Source organism: Leptonotus elevatus, chromosome 8 (genome assembly GCF_054856555.1).
Source record: "Leptonotus elevatus isolate MCC_2025b chromosome 8, RoL_Lele_1.0, whole genome shotgun sequence".
Taxonomy (NCBI): domain Eukaryota; kingdom Metazoa; phylum Chordata; class Actinopteri; order Syngnathiformes; family Syngnathidae; genus Leptonotus; species Leptonotus elevatus.
Window position 1 is genome coordinate 9,096,904 of NC_141246.1, and position 15,945 is coordinate 9,112,848.

The 15,945-nt window shown below is 40.5% G+C and overlaps 2 protein-coding genes across 2 annotated transcripts; one reads left to right on the forward strand and one right to left on the reverse strand.

Annotated features, from left to right (window-relative positions):
- The first annotated feature begins 415 nt into the window (after positions 1 to 415).
- LOC147169642 (ATP-dependent RNA helicase DDX39A) lies at positions 416 to 5,889 on the forward strand. The gene is made up of 10 exons (XM_086082978.1): positions 416 to 531; positions 1,931 to 2,138; positions 2,652 to 2,779; positions 2,966 to 3,242; positions 3,500 to 3,618; positions 4,356 to 4,487; positions 4,575 to 4,684; positions 5,042 to 5,186; positions 5,274 to 5,421; positions 5,678 to 5,889. Exons 2-10 carry the CDS (start codon positions 1,931 to 1,933, stop codon positions 5,692 to 5,694), a joined length of 1,284 nt encoding a protein of 427 aa, XP_085939104.1. The 5' UTR covers positions 416 to 531; the 3' UTR covers positions 5,695 to 5,889.
- LOC147169643 (CCN family member 1-like) lies at positions 5,812 to 15,718 on the reverse strand. The gene is made up of 6 exons (XM_086082979.1): positions 15,571 to 15,718; positions 13,891 to 14,104; positions 11,851 to 12,104; positions 11,054 to 11,198; positions 10,265 to 10,443; positions 5,812 to 8,950 (listed from the first exon to the last, which is right to left on the reverse strand). The coding sequence occupies exons 1-6, from the start codon at positions 15,619 to 15,621 to the stop codon at positions 8,636 to 8,638; spliced, it is 1,158 nt and encodes a 385-aa protein (XP_085939105.1). The 5' UTR covers positions 15,622 to 15,718; the 3' UTR covers positions 5,812 to 8,635.
- Between the last annotated feature and the right edge of the window lie 227 nt (positions 15,719 to 15,945).

The following is a 15,945-nucleotide window of genomic DNA, read 5'->3' on the forward strand; positions in this document are numbered from 1 at the left end:
ACAATGTAGTAGTTTGAAACTATGATCTAAATTATTTGCACTTGATTTATTTTCTAAAGCTATTGGGAGGAGAAAAAGCTTCATGCAGTTTTAGTCATGGGGTTGCCCAAATTCTTTTTCATCCTTTCCATTTTTACGTGCTGTGTCACCATCTTGTGGCATCAACACGCAGCTGCTCCCGCTGAACGACAGCTGGAGGCCCACGAATGATAACTTCAGGATTATTTGTACATTTCGAAAATGCTAATAATCCTTTTTGTGATATTTTATTATATGCCTTCATCGTGGCATTTAACTAACTTAACACATTATAATACATCTAAAATAAAATATCAAATTACGTGTGGTCTTGCATTTGTTGCTTTGCTTATAACACGGTAACGAGCTCCAACAAATTTGCCGTTGCCGATAGGTACTTGAACGCACCGCGGATGTGTGCCGCTCACGCTCACTGTGCCGTGAATACTTGCTAGCGTGCAGAGTCATTTCATCGACGTCGGTGGGACAAACAAAGAATAAAGCTTTTGGAAGGTAATTTACGATCGTTTCATATATCCACACCAACGGGTCGCTATGCTAGTATGAACACACGTAGCATTTGTTTCCATTTACTCGTTGTTATTATAAAATATCACGTAATTGTAAAGTAGGCCTCAGTTGATGGTTGCGCGCTGGCTAGTAGGCTAACAGAGATAAGCTAACCGCGTTGATGCTCGGTCGAGGAATTCGACCGAAATCGTCTTTTGGGTATCAATGTACCGCGAACAAATCGTTATTTTTAAAAGTACAAAACGTGAAGTCATGGCAGCGTCAGTGAGTTGTAGCATTGGCGGTTGATGAATTAAAATCGTGCTTCGCGTTTAGCCGCTAGCTTGCTAACTAGCTGCGACGAAGGGTGAAATGGCTCCATTGAGCACGCTGTACGTCGTTCTACACTAGCGAAGCGGGGTATGTGATTAGGCCTAATAAAACAAATTTCTTTGAAATAGATAGGTATAATAATTAATCACATGGTTCGAAAACTTTTCGTGCACGTTTGATGCAGCTCTCGTATTTGGAGCTTGTTGCGAATTTACACGCTGGAAGCGTTCAATTGAAATGTAAACGCAGTGGTTTGAACATACGAAGTCCGCTCAAATAACAATGAAAATGTTCCTCTACAAATGCAACAGTAGGATGGAATAATTTCCTCTTGTAGGGGACGCCGCGGCCAGAGACGAATCCACATGAACTGTTTTCTTGTTTGCACCCACGGGATTTTTGTCTTGATTGACACTTTCTGCTTTAATCATGAGAGTTCCAGTTTAGCAGGGTTAGGAAAATATATCTGGAAGATTATGTTAACATTGTTAACATTTTTACTGTTTTACTTTTTATTTTAACTGTTTTACTTTATATTTTAACTGTTTTAAATTTAGTTATAACTGTGTAGATGTAGGTATAATTATGTTAACTCCGTATAGCTCAATGAATAATACTGTCTATTGTATTCTTATCTGTCTCTCTTGCCTGGGAAAGAGGAAGGTAACAGGTTTCTTTTTTATATTATCTAAAGGGAGTATAGTTGGTACGAGTCTCCGTTCGGTCGAAAAGAGTCCAAGGACAGGCTGATATACTGCTGTTCAATTCTAATCTGATTTGTACCTATGGGAACTTGCTGAAGGGAGGGGAGAGGGATTTTCTTGTATTCACTGATTTTTAATAAATGTGCTGTGTGCTGGAGGAGGAGAGGATTTGTATTAAATTGTAGACTCCCAGATCCATTTCACAGGCGTTAGAATAAAATAACCATTGTGAACTTTCCCCCCTGTAAATGGGTCATTCTGAACAAGATCATAATATGAACTAGTAGAAATATATATATAGTCACAATGCTGTAAAATGAACATTGCCTCCACAGCTGATCCTGGTATGTTTTACTCCCTCATAGATGGCTGAAGCTGATGTTGACAATGAACTTCTGGACTATGAAGAGGAAGAGGAGCCCCAAGGAACCCTGGAGAGTTCGACCCCGGCAAACAAGAAGGCCGTGAAGGGGTCGTACGTATCCATCCACAGCTCCGGGTTCCGAGATTTCCTCCTCAAGCCCGAGCTCCTCCGTGCCATCATTGACTGTGGTTTTGAGCATCCATCTGAAGGTAAATGCTGTGCATATACTGTACCAGAATCAATTGGGGGTAAACGTTGTTTTTTGCTGCCATGAGTTTATAGGAAAATCTGAAGCCTTGTCTCAGTGCAACAGACTTGGCTTCCAAGATTCTCATTTTTTTTTGCAAATTATCAAACACTTAGGGGGAATAGTTTTCAAAGGTGAAATTCTATGTACTATAATTCTCAAGATAGCGAATTTGGGTTTTTGTTAGTTGTAAGCTTTAATCAGAATTCTAAAAAATAATAAAATACAAAATATTCATTTGTGTGTAATGACCATTGAAATAAATTTAGTTTCCAAAAACAATTTTGCAGTGCCAGTTATTGTTACATTAAATATAGGCACGGAAAACATTTCAAAGGCCATGTATTTCAAATATGTTTTTTTGTGTGTGTTTGATTGTTGACAATAATGTTTTTCTGTCAGGTTATCCTTCTTCATTATGTCAAAAGTGTGAACTTTTTCTAGTCACTTATCAGCCATTTTGTTGTCTTTTCAGTCCAGCACGAGTGTATCCCTCAAGCCATCCTGGGCATGGACATTCTGTGTCAAGCCAAGTCCGGTATGGGAAAGACGGCCGTGTTTGTGCTTGCCACCTTGCAGCAGATTGAACCTGTGGATGGACAAGTGAGTGCACCTTTTACATTATTTCCTATGGTACTGATTGTTTTAGAACGGGGAAGTCAAGAGGAGTGAGAGAGCAGGTTTTTTTTATCCTTGAAGATTTCAGTGTGATTTAGAAATAATGCGACAAAATGGCGCTGAACGTGTGACTATTTAAAGTGGGGCTAATGTGTGTTTCTTACATGCCAGGTGTCCGTCCTGGTCATGTGCCACACTCGCGAGCTGGCCTTCCAGATCAGCAAAGAGTACGAGCGCTTCTCCAAGTACATGTCCAGCGTCAAAGTGTCGGTCTTCTTTGGCGGCATGGCCATCAAGAAGGACGAGGACACCCTGCGGCAGAGCTGCCCGCACATCGTGGTGGGCACGCCCGGGCGCACCTTGGCCCTCATCCGCAACAAGAACCTCAGCGTGAAGAACATCAAGCACTTTGTACTCGACGAGTGTGACAAGATGCTTGAGCAGCTGGGTGAGTGATGTGGATGGTTGGCAAACCCAAAAAAAAGTAGTAGATGTAGAGCGTCCACCCTGCTACAGTTTTAATATAAAGATGTAAGGATTGTGACCCCAAGTGGACAAAAATATTTGCACCTCACGGGTGGTATTGATTAATAATGCAAAATCAATTACTATCTTATTCATGGCTACAAAATATTTGATAGCTTCAGCCAGAGTTAAAAGTATGTTGGAGCAGTGATGCCAATGTGGCTGCATGTCTTTTGACAGACATGAGACATGACATCCAGGAGATCTTCCGGCTGACGCCCCACGAGAAGCAAGTCATGATGTTCAGCGCTACGCTGAGCAAGGAGATCCGCCCGGTGTGCCGCAAGTTCATGCAGGACGTAAGTTGTCAACTTAAGAGTTAATGTAACACACTCAGCAATTTTTAAAACAAACAAGTAGTTCAAATCAAAAAGTGGAACTTAAGGCAAGTTAAATGCAAACCTTTCTAGAAGGCAAAGTCTTACCAAATTTCTATATTAAGAATTCTATTTTTGTTGATCTAGTATTCTAACTTGAGATTGTAAATTTAGTTTTTTTGGTAAATGTTGGCAATAATAATTCAAACTATAAAAAATAAAATCACGAAATAATATCTATATGCAGTAATAGACAAGTTTCACTTTGAATTAAACAATGACAAAGACAACTACTGTTTGCCATGATATTCTAATTTGAAGTGCACTTATAGGTAATCTGGAATCATACTTTAACTTCAGGTGTATATTCATATTGTCTATTCTTTGCTTCTTCGCCCATGTTTAAACTTGTACCATTTTTTATTTTTTTTGCAACTTTAAAGGTTGCGCTCATGAGTTCAAATGAAACCACACACTCGTGCTGGTCATATTGTGTCTCTTCAGTGATGTGGCCCTTCTAGCTTTGCCCAATTGTGGCTGTCTGTGCCATAAGTGGCCATATCAGAGGGCTAAAGTGATGCGCTTGGGTGGCAAAGCCAGGGTCATCCTCACTCCTTAGCTCTAATGCTGCCCAAGACAACACACACACACACACGCACTTCCAAGCACATTACCTGTAACAATGCAATGGTTAGAGAGACTGTCATCTCATGTTGTAGCCCATGGAGGTGTTTGTGGATGATGAGACCAAGCTGACCCTTCACGGCCTGCAGCAGTATTACTGCAAGTTGAAAGACAGCGAGAAGAACCGAAAGCTCTTCGACCTGCTGGACGTGCTTGAGTTCAACCAGGTATGGAGATTAAAATGCAGCGCGATGAGATAAATATGAACTTTTAGGACGATGCTTACTATATGTGGCGTGACTTGGTCCCATCAGGTGGTGATATTTGTCAAGTCGGTGCATCGCTGCGTGGCGCTGTCCCAACTGCTGGTGGAGCAGAACTTCCCGGCCATCGCCATCCACGGAGGCATGGTACAGGAGCAGAGGTGGGAGCCTGTCATCTTATTCCTTATTTGGCGAAAAAGGGTTTGGGTAAATCTACCCTTTGCAACTCAACCGACATTAGCGGTACTTCAGTCATATCTGTCCTGATGAGAGATGAGCCTTATTGAACAGTATGGCCGTCTATCTACTGCCCCCTGGTGGCCACACCCGATGGAGCAGCAAAAAGATGGCCATTTAATTAATGCAACCTGGCAATGTGTTTTTATGACGTACATTGTTATAGAGCGCTATTTTTCCTCATTAAAAACATGAGCATGTACAGGCTAAAATGTGATCCAATAACTGATCCTTGAGGTACTCCATATGATAATAACTCCTCCTCATATCTGCTGTTGCAGGTTATCCCGGTACCAGCAATTTAAAGACTTCCAACGGCGGATCCTGGTAGCCACCAACCTGTTCGGCCGAGGCATGGACATCGAGCGGGTCAACATCGTCTTCAACTACGACATGCCTGAGGACTCCGACTCGTACCTGCACAGGGTCAGTTGCGGTGTGGTAATCCCTGTGTAGTGGTTTACTCACCACCATAAATCCCTCTCACCTTTCCCCCTGTCCTCTTCTTTGCAGGTGGCTCGCGCCGGCAGGTTTGGCACCAAAGGCCTGGCCATCAGTTTTGTGTCCGACGAGACTGACGCCAAGACCCTGAACGAGGTCCAAGACCGCTTTGAGGTCAACGTGGCCGAGTTGCCAGAGGAGATTGATATCTCCACTTACAGTGAGTTCTCTGCTTGATTGCATCATCCATCTTCTCAGCAATGAGGGGTGACTAATTCTGCACTAATGTAACACGCATGCCCCATTTTTAGCCACAACAGAATGCATCTACTGCTCAGTCTGAAGCCTCATTTTGAGGTTGCAATTTAAATGATGCTATATTAGTAACATACAATTGGGCTAGACGATACGATTCAATATTTTTACAGTGTTTCATTTGTGTCACTGCTTCCTTTGTTCTCTTTTTTTCTCTGCAGTTGAACAGTCCAGATGAATCAGAAGTTTCCAGTGATGTGACCCTCTTGCGTTATTTTTTTTTGTTAAGGAAAACAAGAAGCAATGTTTCACTGCCATTAAATGTTGGCAAGTTTAATATTTCTTTTTTCATTTTAACATGTTGTTGCTTGTTGTAGTGTTTTTCTTTTTAAGCAATGATGCTTGGTTGAGGAAATAAACATTTTATACCTTATTTTGTTAGTGAAGTGTTTATTTGCATTAGATTTGGCCAACTTCATAATTAAAACAAAACTGTTATTAAGGTTCAAAACATTTAACCTGTAAATGGTTATAAAACATTTTGATTGTTCTTTACTATTTTCCCCCTGTTAATGTAGTATGGTACCCCGAGGGCTTTATAAAAGCTGGTTCATGGATCAATCATCCATTATATGAAAATCGAGCGAAGTCCCTGAGTTAAGTCTGTATAAGCTGACCCTGTCCAACAGAGGGAAGTGTTTCATCAAGTTAAGATTTTAAACGCCTAAAGGCACTTTTGACATCCATACTCATTTGTCGCTACCTACAGAAGAACCTGAAATATACATATCAAATATTAGACCTAGGTTGAGTAAACCATTTATTATAGAATCAGTTCAAAGCAGCATGGACTAATAAAATACTTGCCATTCTTTTTTTCTTCTTTTTCTTTTTTTAAACACACCAACCTGGAGTGTGTTATGAGTGATGTGTGTCAACATGCCAGCTTGCCTAAGTCTAACAAGTACATCAAACTCACCAACGCCCACCAAAACAAAAAGCTTTTGCTGGTTGTCAGGGTTATTAATGCAGCACAGGATATAGTGTCAAAAGTTTGTGGCTTCAGTGGGGTACACTCAAAGATTAACCTGCGGAATGTTTTGTGTTAAGAGTGTTCCATACTTACGACTGCGAACCCATACCATTCACTCGGATAATTTAGAGGGAGTTGGAGTACCCAGAGGAACTCACAGTCCCACACAAACACAGGGAAGCAAGAGCTGTGATTTGAACCTAAATCTAAGAACTGTTAAACAGATGTGCCAACCTAAACCGGCGATTAACAATTCCACGCTTTCTTCTTCTACTACTACTATGATAACCACAGCAGCAGCCAATCATATTGCAGCGGGCTGCGTCTGCATTCGAGGATGGTCGGAAGTCGGAATTTTCCGAGCTCAAACCAGGAAGTGTGTACGAGAACGCCACCTCGAACTCGGAAATTCCACTTGCGAAGTCGGAAAAAAATGTGACGTCACTCTACAATGGCGACTCCGTTGGAAACACAGGCCGTGAATGGTAAAACACAATTTAGTCGAGTATAAAACTAGATAGCTTTCTTCATTCATAAATATTCGACATAACTTCAGTAACACAACGTACGTGACAGTATGCCGCTATCTCCCTGCATGAAACTATACTGTGAAATACTGAACTGTATGAAATGCTAATGAAATAAGGTTTAAAATAAAATAAAATAAAGCAAAATTGCGATAAGGCAAGTTTGCTGGAGGTCAAAATTTGTTTTGAGGACCAAAATATAAAATTATTTATCAATATCCGCCATTTTCGTTGTTTACTTTAGCCTCGAACGTTTTCGGGTCTGGGGAAAAAACAACTTGGATATATCCAACTTCCGACCCTCCTCGAATGCAGCATAACTTCACCTGCCAGATTGATAATGTGATTATCTTGCTTCAAGAGTTGTTCAAACTTCATATCGTCTCAATTCTGAATATTTAGTCGTTCTACACAGAGGATAATTAAGGAATATGACTGTGAGTACTGTTATGTAGTTTGTCAAAATGTTGAGGAACCATTTGTTACATTTGTATTTCTGTTTCTTAAATGGTTGAATTGCGCAGGATAGCATTAAGCTAGCGGCAAATTTGTATTTATTTATTTATTTTACAGTTGTTGGGTATTCATTTCTATACACAAAGTGTAATTCTCTTTTTTATGTTAGTGTCAGTAAACTTCTGCTTGGAGTGGTATAGAACCGTTTGAGACTCCTTTTATTTAAAAACATTTTTTTTTTTTAGAGGAATTGTTCTCTGTTTGCCAAACTCTTGCTTCTTGTGCAAGAAATAGGAATTTAGTTTTTTTTTTTTGGGCGAGATTAATTGAGTTTTCTTCTACCACGCGGACATGCTCAAACTGCTACCCCCCTGGGCATCTGTATCCATTTTATGCCGGAGCCAGTTGTTCTGTGCAACAATGGAGTTTACTGTCTGCCACAGAGGCCATTTGCACTATGATGAATATTCATTGAAAGGTGCAGTCAGACAGAACGAGGGAGGGCCACTCTTATCTCAAAGCATTACTTACAGCAAACCCGTGCTTTTCATGGGGGACAAGGGACCACGCCCTGCTGCGAGAAGCGACAATCCGCAAGTAGTTGATACCCACCTGAAAGGTTTAATTAATTACTTATAGATACCCCAAGAGGGCAAATTACTATTTTTGTGTAAATGGAGCTCCTCAACTCTCTTCAGGAGTGTTCCAAAATGAAATTTTCAGCAAAGAACAGGGAAGTCATCCACCCACAAAAAGATAGGAAAAAAGAATAGGTGAATTTGAAAATGGCAAACTGAATATGCAGGGTTCACTGTACACCACAGAAAAATGTTTTTTTTGTGAACTCCACTTAACCTTTTGCATTGCTGCTTAAGTTAGAAGTCAGTTTTCAAAGTACCTTGCAAAGCGTTCCCTCTTGTTGCCTGTCAGGAGGGTCTCAAAAATATCCAAGTCGGAATAAGCAAGCTTATCCTTCGTGAGGGAGGGAAGTCCAGGACTGCATCAGGGCTCTAATTTAGCTCCCACGTCTGAACAAAGGCACCCCGAGCCACAAACATTACAACTGGGAGGGGGGGCCTTCCTCACTTGGAGCCAAAAAACAAAAATAATATAAAACCTGGCTCGTCGTCTTGTTCTAAATAAAACCTCAGGAAAAAAAATAATCACTGCTTTTCTATGAATTTGTGCATGTCCCCGTGCATCCAGCGCTGGGGCGGGAGGGCCACGTCGTTCAGGTGGCCGCAGGCCTCCTCGCTGCATTTGCACGACTGGATGAACATGGCCGACTTCCGCAGACGCTGGCCGTTCGGGCAGGTCAGGTCAATTGGCAGGGTGCGGGTGCGACGCGGGGAGCAGCAACGTCCGTCTGAACACTGGCCGCAGAAGTTGGGTCGGTATAGGCGCACGCTCACGCACCCGCCAAAGGACAGGCGGACGGGTAACTGGGATTTTTGCATGGCCGAGCACTTCTTGCCTCTCTGCGATTGGAAAGATAACATAAAAAGTGTATGTTACACTATAATCAGGCACATATTTATTATAATTTTATATAATTCACACCATTCCAATTATTCAGTTGTTGTGTCACCATCACCCAGTTCTAGTGTCTCATTGGAACTGTGAAAATGAGCAAATGTGGCTTTAAGATAATTTTCTTTATAAAAAATAAAGTCAGCCAACAGCCAAATTTAGCAGCCTTACAAAGTGCTATAGTATGAACATATGCCATTGTTCTTTCATTGTCCTTGGCACCAGAGTCTTAAAGCTAAGCAAGCATGGCAAAGAGCTCCTGGTGTGTGTCCAACACAGAGCATTAATATAGACCCAGCACACGGAGCTTAGCTATGGACAGTTGCTTGGCAGGAATGCCCTGGCTGACTGGAGGCTGCCTATAATATGTATACTAAAATTAACTCAAACACAGTAGCACGAGCGTATATCAACACAAAAGAAGACGAGTGTTGAAAGTGTTCAAGTTTGCAAAATGATTACCACAGAACAGTAAAAATAGACATTTTTGTGAAAGGAAGTAGCAAAGTGGTACATTCATCTCATGGTTCAAATTTTTTGGGGGGGAGGAGACCTGAGCCCCCATATGTTTCTGATTGACCCCTGCCTGAACCTTTAGTAAAACCTGATTCATAAACTTGAATGCATCGTGTGTGTCCTGACCAAGATTATAATATTTTTGGATTGTTTTTGTACAATTATTTTTATTTTTGTTTTGACTTGTTTTAATATTCAGTAAATTAATTTTTTAAGAGTTTTTTTGTAGGTTTTATTATTTTTATTATATATATATTTTTAAATATATGCAGTACTGTAAAAATCACGTGAATAACCCCCCCCCCCCAAAACAAACAAACAAACAAACAAAACAAAAACAAACAACAAATCAGGGGGGTAAGAAAGAGAGCGTTTAGAAAGAAATTAAATTCACAGGATTTTATGGTATTTGTCGAGTGCAACATTAAAAAAAGGTCACTAAATATTGCGTAATAAAGCAAACTACAATTTTCAAAGGACCGTTTGACCTTTCTTCTTTTGTAACACTAGTGCCAAAATAAATACATTTATGTATTTATTTTTATAAAATGAAAAAAGGCTAAAAGTTAGAAACTGTGTTTGCCTTCATAAAGTCAAACAAGTACAGATAAGAGGTTGTATGATTTTCTGCAGCCAGGTGTTATCATAAGGTGCAGAGGTTACTCTTTGCAAGAGATAAGCGACGATAAGTACTTTTTCCTCTGCCTAACATAATATACACTGTAAATATATTTCTTTAAGGTTACCTTGCTCGGAAGAGGCTGTACGGCGCTACACGGCCGCACTGTACACAGTCTGGTCTCTCTTTCCAGCTTGCACTGGGGGTTCTTGTTGGACAGGCGAGAGGAGACGCCCGTCCCGCAGCTCCGCGAGCACTGGGACCAATCGGTGGTGAGGATAGGACACTTCTTCTGGTGGCCCCACACTGAAAACAATGACAGAAAACATGTACAATATTGCCTTGAGATAAGAGTGTTTTGACTTTAGGTTTCATTGCAGTGGGAGGATAATATCAGTTGGTAATGACTGAGCCCTATAGGGGAAGTCAACCAATTTTTTATTATTATTATTTTTACAATATGTTCTATGTAGCCTCACTAGTCTAAATATGGTATTCTGGTTTATATTGTGTTAGTTGAATATGAGTTAAGCAGCAAAATCCAGCTGTTTATATCCATCTTAGGGGCGGCCATTTTGCCACTTGCTGTCGACCAAAGATGACGTCACAGTTGCTCAGATCTCAGGTAACAACCAATCTCAGCGCAGCTTCAGAAAACAGGTGAGCTGCAATTGGTCGTTGCCTGAGCCCTGAGCAACTGTGATGGTGGCAAAATGGCCGCCCTCTGAGTTGTCTAAAAACAGCTGGATTTTGCTCCATAACTCATATTCCACAAATGCCATATTAATCAGGATGTCATGTTTAGACTTGTGAGGTTATGTATAACATTATTATTATACAGATACATTATTGTCAACAAATGTTTAAGGTTGACTTCCACTTTAAGGTGGCTGTCAGCCTGATGCCGTCGTCTCACCAGGCAGGTGTTTGTAGCCACGTTCAGCCTCCCAGTCACTCGTCGTAAGCGGCGCAATCTCATTAGTCACCGGCAGATCGTTTTCATGAGACCGGGGGCCGGGTCGGCGCTCCGGTTTGGGTTGCCGCCTTTTCGGAAAGATCGTCTAGGATAAAGCAAAACAACAACTTTGAAAGGGAATTTATACTGGCAACCATTACTAGTAATTATAATTAATGAAGCTTATTAGTCACGCAATTGGTTACCTGCTGGAATCTTTTCCAATCATAAAAACACTTATCTCTTTAGCAGTTCCTTGTTTTTTCATGGATGTGCGTTCCAGAGCTTCCACAGAAAATACATTGCCTACAACCGTACTCTACTTTATTGTTGGTCACGATGGTGGCACTTGGAAAGCTAAGTACATTTTTAGGTGGCAGTTAGTGTGAACAGTTTATCTTAAACCTCTACTTATAGCACCAATAAAATGTGTTTTTGTGTGACACAAATGTCTTGAAACAATTTTATCATTAAAGTGTGCAGTACAATCAGAACCGACCCATGTAATGTTAGCCCAGCATGCAAGTTTGTTGCCATAGAAATGACAGCAATGCCATTTCTTCAACTGAGTATGCCAAAAGCAATTATAAAGCTGTTATTAATCTTAACTTTAATTTATGGATTCAGAAACGTTTTTTCTCTCATACCAAGACCCTCAAAACTGTGAAACAGACATGCTAGCCACCCGGGAATTTAACCCACAAATGCTGAAATGTATAATACTTTCTGCCATACTTGTAGTTCACTGGAAAACAAACCTTTGTGTTATGTTTGTTTGGAAGGCGCAAGGTGTCCTTGTGGCAATCCACGGTGAAGCAGCACTGGCCGGGCATCCTGACCAGCTGAGGGAAAGGGCACGACGGCGAGGCCGGGGGCAGTTTGTGGTCACAAAGAGGCGCGCAGCCCACAGCGCCGTCCATGCAGGTACACTGGTGCTTACAGCCCACGCGGAAGCTCTCGCCATTCTGGTAGATCCTGCCGCTGTAGTCGCACGTGCGTCCTTCTGATTTGGCTGGGAACCAACGGGGAACGCCGTAATGTAAATATAGTGGTGCGTTAACCCTTTTAAGCCCAGTCTGAACAAAAACGGTACATTTTTATTCAACTGTGACATGAAATAAAATCCAAAATACTATTTGCAACTTTTGCAAAATTTAAGTTTACCGTAATTCTTCATCCTTTATGCATTTTGACCAAATAATGTCAGAGACCTTTTATTAAGACACCTCAAATTCTTTTAAATTGCGAAATAACTGGCATAATGTCTCTGTAATAGACTCACATCTAGAGGAAGATGGATTGTTAAAGACGCAGGATTATTCACCCCTCATTAGGTATCAAAGAGACGTGTGCATTTCTGAAATGCATGACAAGAATTCACACAAGCGTTTATTTAAGCACTGAAATGTGACTCCGGTATAGCACAATAACGTTCCATGGCAACAACGTTTTAGACTGAAAGGTCAATGGAACTGAGGAGACAGGAAGTGTCAGACTACTTGTCTCCAATGCAAGAAGGACTTGCTATTCATAGTTTGTAGAGCAGCTCTGGCATGACGCTTATTTTTATCTCCATTACTTTTGCTACCATTAAGCATCTCGGTCATGTTTGTGCTTATGCAGGGCTTACACGCTGTCGCGTATACCGGGAGCTCACACACAGATGTCATTGTCTTTTAGGTTTCACAATCCTTTTTACCACCACAATAGAAGGACTGGATTTAGTGCATCCGTTTAGTTGTCAGTAAAAGTGACCATGTTCAGAAAACATAGCATTTAAGAGTACCAATTTTATCCTGCAATCTGTGGCAGATAGAAAAACTTAAATTAAGAGAAAATTAGGAACGAGTAGGTGTGCCTTGAGATACAGGTGACCCGACTAATGAGAAATAAGGTTTAATCCAGACAATTTATTTTGCAATGACTTGAGAGTGCAAATTTGGGACGCAAGTCCTGTATTGTGTCAGTGAACTACATTTAACCCACTCCACAATAAGTAGCCGTTTGGCACATAGTAAGCAATTAATCAAAAAAGAGATCTCAAGCTGTTTAACATCACTCCCAAATTAAGTTTACTGTCACATTAAATCACACCTAAAACAATTACACTTTGAGAATTTAAAACAAGATAGCTTTGCCTGAGGAAAGTCTATGTTTATGTTGGCAGTTGAAAGTTTATGTTTAACAAATTTAGAACATCATAAACCAGGCTGTTTCTACTAAGTACTGTCTCAAATATTCTCCAATTTTGATACTGTAAATGTATATGATCGTATGTTGAGAAACGTTTCTTGGGAGGAGCAATATGGCGGCCTTACGGGTTCAAAAGTCTTGGCCTACCCAGTCATATATTCAAATCAGTGATTTGGACACAGGCATTATGTAGTAGTACAACAAATCTATTCTTCTTCATTTGTGTATGCATGACTATATTACAGTACTGCCTCCTGGTGGCCAAGATGGGCACACCAGAAAAGACAGCACAATGAACTGGATTGCAGCATTAAATCATGATTCCCAAACTATTTAATGTTTTACATTCTATTTAATTTTTATATTACTGTATGGTTCATGAAGTACAATATCATAGACTTCTTTTTTTGTTACGAAAAAAAGAGGGGAAGGCTTCAACGGATTAATGGCATTTGCATTAATTTCAATGGGTAAAGAATTTTTTTTATTTGCATCTCATGGCACCCTTGCTCACATGCATGCCATTTTTTTTTACTCACATCAAGTGCATTTCTTTATTGATTTAGCCTTTTAGTACGAAATATATTCAGGATTTGTCGTCTTACCTCGGCACACACCCCAGAGCTCCGTGATGTCGTTCCCATAATTGCACTCCAACCCTTTGTGATGGTCACAAGGCTTCATGGGACTGCAGTCTTGGTTATGCTGTGCAGCGCACACTTTGCAGCACCCACAGCCATCTAGTACAGTGCTAACCCCCGGAGGGCACACTGGGTGGCCCGCGGGACAATCACACGTCGCAGGACAGATCGCCATCACCTGAACCAACCATATTGTCGGACAAGAGAAAGAAAGTACATGAGTACTAAGAGTGCTCAGCCAAATTTGTAAAAAAATTATTGGAATTGATCAAATGCGAACATGCTAACAGTTGTTATGCTATGATATAGCGAGATAACCTGATTTGGAACAGTCTAGTCTGCCTTCCACAATTAAAGGAAATCTTAAATGTTGGCTGAAGGACAATCAGAAGTGCGACCATTAACTCTTCTTATGTTGTTTTGTTTTATCTTGTCAACATTCTGTTGTCTTATTGCAATGCTCTTACCTGTTTTATCTTGACTTTGTTTTGCTTTGTGATGTGTATTGTAATGCATTTTTGTATAGGGGACTACAGATGCAAATCTAGCATATTTACAACTTAATTTGTTGTTTATCAATGTACATAGTCCCTATCAAATAAAATGAAACGAAATATTAATTTATAAATAATAATAATAATTATAATAATCCAGAAAACCAACTTCTGAGTCTTGTGAGATTTCTGTAGATCTGGCAAGGCCCCAGTTCAATGGGCATTAAGGTTGTTTTTTGTTGTGATTTTTCTTTAGCTTTTTTCTTTTTTGCAAAACTTTACACTGTACTGAAAGCAGCATCCTCAGCAAGGGTTGATAGAAGAATACCCAGTTTTTTATATTAGTATTCTTTTTTTTTTCCATTTGTAACACAAATAAGAATATTAAAAACTAAGATGTTGCACTTTAGCCATTAAAGTTTAGTTTGACTCTTTTCGATTTTTCTTTTTAAAGGAATTCTGTACTTCTGTACAGTAATTCCCTTTCCATTATGTGCAATAGGGAAAATTGTTTCTTAATTGGAAGTCAACCAGCATCCCTGAATGGAATGTGTTACACAGTTTTTCCTATCTATCCATTTTCTATAGTGCTTGTCCTCGTTAGGTGAGTTGGAGCCTATCTCAGCAGACTTTGAGGCAACAGTGCTAGCCAATTGCAGGACAAATACAGCATAGACTCACTAACAACTACACAAATTAGTCTTGACCTAACATAGAATACATGTTTTTGGGACGTGGACTGGGTGGAGGCGAGAGTACCGGAACAAAACCCCAAAAAGCCTGAGCCATAATTCGAGCCCAGAACCTCAACTGTGAGGCAGATGTACTAACCACTAGTCAGACTTGCTGCCCCACTGTATTCCAGTTTGTTATGAAGTTAGTGAGCTAAGTACAGGAACCAGGAAGCGTATAACAGACTTCCCTAGAAGTGTATCTAACACGAGAGCCATGAACATAAATTATTTGATAGCCCTACTAAAGACAGTGACACCATAAAAAAAAAAAATCATCTGGAAAGGACATAGCGTACACTCATTGTGACTCAAACACATTTTCCATTATCATCTAGCATGTTGCATAGCTGTCCCTAAACCAATCTGTCTGTGAATGGACTTTTCACACGAGCTTCAGTGAGGAAACAACATCCTACCTGTGAGATGAGAGCTGTTGTCAGCAAAATAAGACACATTACATATTCCATGTTAATTAAATAAAATTATGTACATATAAATTCAAGCTCGACTACTCCACTGAAGGATGGTCAGTCCTAAATAGCTCAGTCCCTTTTCGGGTCTTGGTCCAAGTGTTCCCCATGGGGACAACCAGCCTAAACAGCACTTTATACCACCTGACAGGGCCCGCCCCTCAACTCACTGCTGGCCAATAGGTATTCAGGGAGTGAGCCAGACGTTCCAAATGGGCGTGGCTTTACCACATAACTCATTTTCTATTGGGAATGAATGGAGCCATTCATAATTTAAAAAAAAATAAAATAGCAGGGCCACTCTTGTGTGTTTATTTTATG